The 7,632-nt window shown below is 40.3% G+C and overlaps 1 protein-coding gene across 1 annotated transcript; it reads left to right on the forward strand.

The window, feature by feature from the left end:
• The first annotated feature begins 605 nt into the window (after positions 1-605).
• Positions 606-6,906, forward strand: LOC143101705 (myelin-associated glycoprotein-like). The gene is made up of 4 exons (XM_076264859.1): positions 606-697; positions 3,384-3,444; positions 5,445-5,840; positions 6,034-6,906. Exons 2-4 carry the CDS (start codon positions 3,408-3,410, stop codon positions 6,366-6,368), a joined length of 768 nt encoding a protein of 255 aa, XP_076120974.1. The 5' UTR covers positions 606-697; positions 3,384-3,407; the 3' UTR covers positions 6,369-6,906.
• Positions 6,907-7,632: the final 726 nt, after the last annotated feature.

A 7,632-nucleotide genomic window follows, 5' to 3' on the forward strand; every position in this document is an offset into this window, starting at 1 on the left:
TATTTTAGGAAGTGCTATGGTTGTACACACATATGCAGCAAAAATATAGCTATGCTGACATGCAGCTTTGCTGTGAATTTGTCAACGATCTGCATTAATGTAACGAGAGATAGTCATGAATAGTTGACACTTTGAAGGCACTCTGGAATTATGGGAACACTTAGGTAGATTTTGATTCAATATAATATATTTTACATATATAAAACATATCACAATATATCACAAGATTGAGGACCAATGTTATTATGACATGGCATTTGCCCAACCAGAAGAGCCAAAAAGTTTTACATCTGCTTAATGACACTGATCTTATCCAGAATTGGGAGGCAGGGTCCAATAGAACCAGAGGCACACATCTTCCAACAGACCAGATCTGAGGGTCGCCTTCATTTCTGGCTCTTAACTGGCAGTTAACTAACTCAGATGGTGAACCTTGGGGAAGTTCCTGACGTTGGTGGTGAGTGTTATCACAACTCTCTGTAGCCACAGCTCACAGCTTGCATCATAGCGGAAGGGTGAGTGTGTGTGTGTGTGTGTGTGTGTGTGTGTAGGGTGTTAAAGTTGCAAGTTGTTGACTTCTTAATACATGGTAAGTAACCATGTGCAGCAAACACAGTGACACAGAGCCACACAGCTCAGGCAGGCTGTATAGGAGACAGACAGGAGGTTGGCAGGCGTTGGCAGGCATTCAGATTCTGTAAGTATGTGTGTGTTGTGAGATGGCATAGTATTTCACATTATGTTGCAGCCTAAAAGGGGGAGAATTTTGAAAAATCATTAGCAAATATCAGATGGTCACAGGCAATATTACATTACTGTAAATACAAGCGATTTCTTGGATATTCTCAATAAGCTGATAATGCTTTTAGGGAGCCAATGCATACTTTTCCTCCTTTAGACAATCAGATCAGATGGAAAGCTTGTAGGAGCTGGGCCTTTGCTAATGGTTCCATCAGTACTTTGGGACTTTGCACTTTTCAAGGAAACATCTTGTGCTGCTATGACATACATTTTTTTTTGAAACAACGCAATGCCTTTTGTCCACAGAAAATACAAATATTATCATTGTGGAATGTTGACAGATTCTTTTGCAAATTCTTTTACAAGCAAAAATGAAACACATGTTGTACACCGAAATAACTGTTATATTTTGTGGACAAAGGCTAAATGGACTTGGACTTGGACTGAGGTTAGATTAGATTCGATTCACTTTATTGTCATTGTGCAGAGTACAAATGCAGTTTGTGTCTAACCAGAAGTGCAAAAAGCAGAAAAGTGCAATGTGATATACAACAGGTGGTGCATAGACAGGACAAGAAATATAGTGCAGTGTAGACAGTAGTATGCAGTTGTTTTGCAGAAGGTGGTTTAGAGTAGTATAAATTGAATATAAATATGTGCAGTGTATTAGCAGTTACCTTATAAGAGCAGAATAAATATGGCTATGTAATATGAACAATGTATGAACAACATGTACAGATATGTGCAATGTAGTGGCAGTACCATTATAAAAACAATATAGATATATGCAGTGTATGAACAGAATATGTTACAGAAAAACTGGATAAATGTGGATATTTAGTATGAACTAGACAGATATGTATAGTATGTACAGCTATGTGCTGTGTGGTTAAAGGAGAATTTTGGTGAATTTCATATAGATCTCTGTTTCTTGAGGTCACCAAGAACTGTCGGTACTAAAAAACCCTGAAAACAATCAGTTCTACCTAGATCGAGTTGCTGCAGCCATGAACATTAGCCATTAAAGTCAAAGTCAAAGTCAAAGTCAAAGTCAGCTTTATTGTCAATTTCTTCACATGTTCCAGACATACAAAGAGATCGAAATTACGTTTCTCACTATCCCACGGTGGAGACAAGACATATTTTAACAATTTTAAGTCCACAGACAAACATAACATTCAAGTAAACAAAAAAGTAAGTAAATAAGTAAATAAGAGGGCACATATAATGAAAAAATAAGAGCAGCAAAATTTGGTTGAAATTGTGCATAGACAGTCAATAAAATAAAATACTAGTGCAAAGTCAGGCCAATAAGAGGCTGAGGTAGTTCTGTTTGACCTAAGTAAGAAATAAAGTGGCATAGTGGTGCAAGTTATGTAAGAGCAGCAGAAGTGTTGTGTTTCCAGGACAACAACAACAAGTTGCAAAGTGTACAAGTGTGCAAGTGGAGTGGTGCAGGCGGCCATTTGTGGGTCCAATGTCCAGGATGTTATGTAGCTGAGGGTGGAGGGGGGAGAGGAGGGAGAGAGTTCAGCATCCTAACAGCTTGGTGTATGAAGCTGTTGGTGAGTCTGGTAGTGCGGGAGCGCAGGCTTCTGTACCTCTTCCCAGAGGGCAGTAGATCAAACAGATTGTGAGCGGGGTGACTTGCATCACTCACAATTTTGGTCGCCTTGCGGGTGAGGTGGGTGGTGTAAATGTCCTTCAGGGAGGGGAGTGAAGCACCAATAATCCTTCCAGCTGTGTTCACTATGCGCTGCAGGGCTTTCCTGTTGTATTCAGTGCAGCTTCCGCCCCACACAGCGATACACATTAACCATTTATAGTTAAAATAATGTGAAATAATAGTGGTACAAATAAGCATAATTGGTATTGTAACACCCCCAATTATCACCACTTTCATTCAGAAATTCTAAAACAACGATGTTTTTTAACACTTCAAAATAACATTTGCTAAATGAACCTTACATTTTTCAGTAGCCATAGGTGTGTAGATTTGGAGCTCCAAGCGGTTGTGTAGATTTACAACACTGTTTACAGCTCTTCGAGTCATGGTAAAATGTCATTTTTTTGGTACATAGCTAATTTAGATACACCTATGGTGTGGGTGGTTGCGTTTCTTTAGGAGTCCGCCGTCTTGGTTTGTATAGAAATGGATATTAAGTGACACATACACGCAAGGCGGCGGATATACGGGACCGACGGTAATAGGGGGAGTTCCAAAAATTCATCATCAACAAACTATTTAATTAGGCATTGACTACTTTGTTGCTTATTTTGGCTGTTATAATAAAGTGCCCAAAACACTTTGGACAGAGTAGTGTACAAAGGGACAAGGTAGAGAAACAACAAAATGAGGAATCATTAAAGTCCTTTTATAATTTGGAATGTTTAGATCCTATAGCATTTTCCTCATGCAAAGTCACATGGGAGATTTAATTGCCTGTCACTCTTTCCACAAATGTTCAGCCTGTTCTTCTTTCTGATCACTGGCATTCTTTTGAATAATTCAGTTAGGTGTCACACTGACAAGCAAACCTGTGATGTATGACCGGTGGTACATGGTTGAGTATCATTTTTGGAGGAACTACATCTGTAAAATAGTCAGCATCAGAGGGTCTCTGTGTTTATTTATCTTTCAGATTGACCGGTGACAGGAAGATAAGATGCTAATCATCTTCATCCATATTCTGCATTTCCAAGGTATAGACATGACCCCCCCCCCACCCCCTCTATAGCTCATTACCAAAAGTTATTTGTAATGTAGTCTACAGCACATTGAACAAGATGTAGGTGTCTGTGTTTTGACAATGAATTGTAATTAAAAATGCAGTGTGAGGAAACGAATCAACACTTTGAATGAACTGTATTAAGGCATACAGTTGATAAAAATGCTATTGCAATAAATCATTGCAATGAGCACAAATTAACTGAAAAGGGCAAAGAGGTGTAATAGAGACATCTCAGAATTTCAGTCAATGGGACTCATTTAATTTTTTTCTGGCAAATACATTTATATATTTATTTACAATAAATTCATTTAGCAGACACTTTTATCAAAAGGGACTCACACAATATGGAATAACATTCAAGCTATGTCGCAAAGGAGACCTTAGGTAACAATAAATGCTACTACAATAGATACTTCTACCAGTGAATGAGAGCGCAGAGGTTTAAGTTGTAGCCAGGGTGGTCTAAGGAAAAAGTGGTAGAAAGAAAAGGAGGTAGAAGTTAGTAGAAAGGAAGGAAGAAGCGAAGTGCATGTTAAGCAGGGATGTAGTGGTTAAATACGAGATGGGTAAACTGTGTGTGTGTGTGTGTGTGTGTGTGTGTGTGTGTGTGTGTGTGTGTGTGTGTGTGTGTTGTGTGTGTGTGTGTGTGTGTGTGTGTGTGTGCAGGGCTGTAGTGGTAAAATAAGAGGTGGGTACAGTAGGCCTAAACTATGAATTCTGTGATCTCGGTGAGGTGGACTGCGCCATGCTGTATCAGATTTTTTAAAAAGGCATTCATAACATGTTTGATAATGGTGGAGGTTATTGTCCAATGTTTATAACAATACCAGTGGTATTAAATGGTTCCTAGTGTTGATGAGTGTACATATTGTGAATGTCGATAGTACAATGTGATTTTTAAATGTTAACAGTTGCAATTGATGAATAAACTCTTTTGAGAGGTGGATAAACTTTAATAATAAGAGGTGGATTTCTGAAATTTTAGAGTTGGATAAACTGCGTTTACTTGTGTTTAGCCTCCACTACATCCCTGATCGTAAGTGCATATTAGGTGTGTTGGGTTGTTAGACGTGTAAGGAGAGGAGGTGCTCTCTGGGTTGGGTCTTCAGGAGTTTTTTGAAGATAGACAGCGACGCCCTGCTCTGGTGCCACTTGGCAGGTTGTTCCACCAATGGGGAACAACAAATGACAATAGCCTGGACTGCCGTGTGTGTAGGGACGTTAGTGCCAGATGACATTCCTTGAAGGAACACAGCGGCTACAGCGGATAACAAGGTTTTATAACAGTCCTTGGGGCAGCCGTGGCCTACTGGTTAGCGCTTCGGATTTGTAACCAGAGGGTTGCCGGTTCGAACCCCGACCACTAGGAATGGCTGAAGTGCCCTTGAGCAAGGCACCTAACCCCTCACTGCTCCCCGAGCAACACTGTTGTTGCAGGCAGCTCACTGCGTTGGGATTAGTGTGTGCTTCACCTCACTGTGTGCTGAGTGTGTTTCACTAATTCACGGATTGGGATAAATGCAGAGACCAAATTTCCCTCACGGGATCAAAAGAGTACAGTATACTTATACTTACTTATGCTTAAGTAAGTGGGAGCAGACCCACTCAGCAATCACTTTGTAGGCAAGTGACTTGAAGTTGATGTGGGCGGCTAATGGTAGCCAGTAATGCTGAATGTTTGATTATTTTAATGCAAGTCTATGACATGCTAAATATGGAGGGAGGGGGCTGCCCTGTCCATTTGTATGCACACTGACAAGGGCTGTAAAAGCGTAGTTATTCAATTAATTAAATGACAAATGAATTATTGAAATAGTGACTTAATTTTGTCACATTTTGGTGTCCAAACTAGTGATGATTTTATGATTATTAGTGAACTCATTTCTGTGAAAAAAAATGTCAAATGATAGAATGTCCTAATTTGATAGAAGAAATAATGTGAGTTTTTTTTTATTGTACTTATTTGTACAGGTTATGTGGCCTGGAGTGCAAAGAATGGATGGAAAGCAAAGATACCCTCATCTGTAGTTGCACTGGAGAATTCCTGTGTCGTTGTGCCCTGCACTTATGAGCATCCCAACACAAACACCCAAACAAAAACACTCAGGAAGCCATTTTGGTATATCAGTGATACACAAGCAAAGATGACGAAGATTGGAAAGATGGTTTACAGTGTAACCACCACAAAGATTGAGGAACGTTTCCAGAGCCGCACTTCAATGCCAGGAAATATAAATGAGAAAAACTGTTCACTTCAAATAGATAATCTGAAAAAAGATGATGTTGGTCGATATATCTTTAGAATTGAGATGCCACAGTTCGATAATTATTCATTTACAAAATACTCTGCAAATATTAATGTTAAAGGTAGGTTATTATATGCAATTGGAGTAGTCATCAATGTATTTTATTTCAAGGGTTATTTTATGTATTATTTCAGTTTGAGTGTACAAATCTGTGTTTGTGTGTGTGTGTGTGTGTGTGTGTGTGTGTGTGTGTGTGTGTGTGTGTCTGTGTGTGTGTGTGTGTTTGTGTGTGTGTTTTGCGCATTTCTGTGCAGATGATCCTGACCCTCCATTATTATCTCAAGTGAAAAAGGATGTGAGGTCTGGAGAGAATGTGACTGTTACCTGTTCCACATCTCATTCCTGTCCCCCTCACCCTCCCACCATTACCTGGAGCCGTGACGGCAGGGTCACCGTCCAATCAGAGCCACTGACAGGGGGACAACATAAACTAACCTCCAGCTTGTCTTTTAATGCCGGCGCCTCGGACCAACAGCCAATCACATGCTCTGTACAGCATCATGGTAGAAAGAAATACAGATCTAACCCTATCACAATCACAACAGGAGGCGAGTCCATTGATATTCTGCTATTGATATTCTGCAAATGATATTCAAGAGATGTTCCACTGTGTTATTTATGGTAGAGGTATCTAGGGCTCTAAACTCAGCTCAATTGATGAGGTTGTACCAGTAGGCTAACTGATCTTTAGGGATCAGCGTTTAGATCATTCTTTGGCCTGATGTTCTGCACCTACAGTACCACCCTCCATACACATTTTGTGCAATATGAGACAGAATGACAAAAACAATTTAGGAAGCAAAGGGGAAAAAAGCATCTTTCAGAACAAAAAGGGTGTTTGGGTCTAGATTCCTACCTACACACACAGCAGTATAATGGGTTGTTTTTCTTTTTCTTACCTTTTGATGTTTTGACATAAAAAAAACCTTAGAAACAGCACAGTGTTGCTGAGTCGCATTCTACATTGATCACTGTTGGCCTTAGAGCTCTGCGCCACTTTGCTGGCTTGGGTGTTAGCTCTGTGGAAGTGGAAGCTGTGTTTGTGCTGAGTGATACTGTTACACACATCATCAAGAATAGGCTTGGTTTTTAGAAGCATGGTTTGGTTCTATCATGTATATATGTCTACCAACCCCCCCCCCCCCCCCAGACAGTCATGCTTACTCCATCTAAAAGAGCCAGTGGTCACCACTGCGTGAGATGGGTCATTCTCTGAGTTGTTGGATCTACTGACAATCACAACCCTCGTTTTACAACATAGCTTTACTACTAAATAGAATCCATCAATAAAATGTAAAGTGAAAGAGAGAAGAGAGAGTAAAAGAGAGAGTGAAAGAGAGTGAGAGAGAGTGAAAGAGAGAGAGAGAGAGAGAGAGAGAGAGAGAAAGAGAGAGAGAGTGAAAGCCCACTCTCTCCACTGCTTTGACTGTGGACATGCAGCAGATCCTCCAAGCGGGCTCTGTGTGTGACATGCCAGGTTGCCTGACACGCCCGGCACCCAGTTTTGATGTATCGATTCATTAATGCAATCCAGCTCCTCGGAGGGTTGCCTGGAAATTATTTTTGTTTCAGTGGGCTCCCTCTCTCCTCAGCAACACCTTTTGAAACAGAGAGGAGAGCTGTGATAACAGCTTGGGTGCTACTGAAGGAACACAATGAGATGCAAGGTTCCTGTGAAACTCAGAACCGTAACTTTACAGCACATTTGTATTGAATTGGAGGTAGTGTACGATGTATTCTATTGACTTGAATGTCTCTATTGTCAGTAAGAACCATTTTTTTGACTTTCCAATGTTTGCCAGATTCTGCAACACCAGACGACAAAGAGAATGTTGTCCACACAACACATGGTA

The sequence above is a fragment of the Alosa pseudoharengus genome, unplaced genomic scaffold (assembly GCF_046254945.1).
Source record: "Alosa pseudoharengus isolate Yale_2024_CS ecotype anadromous, Long Island Sound unplaced genomic scaffold, YU_APseudo_1.1 YU_APseudo_1.1_scf_4, whole genome shotgun sequence".
Lineage (NCBI taxonomy): Eukaryota > Metazoa > Chordata > Actinopteri > Clupeiformes > Clupeidae > Alosa > Alosa pseudoharengus.

What these genes read in the sequence shown, in the direction of transcription:
- LOC143101705 (XM_076264859.1), top strand. Translation starts at nt 3,408, where the DNA reads ATGCTAATCATCTTCATCCATATTCTGCATTTCCAAG. An exon ending in CCATATTCTGCATTTCCAAG is followed by an intron (nt 3,445 to 5,444) that starts GTATAGACATGA and finishes TTATTTGTACAG; the next exon opens with GTTATGTGGCCTGGAGTGCA. An exon ending in TGCAAATATTAATGTTAAAG is followed by an intron (nt 5,841 to 6,033) that starts GTAGGTTATTAT and finishes ATTTCTGTGCAG; the next exon opens with ATGATCCTGACCCTCCATTA.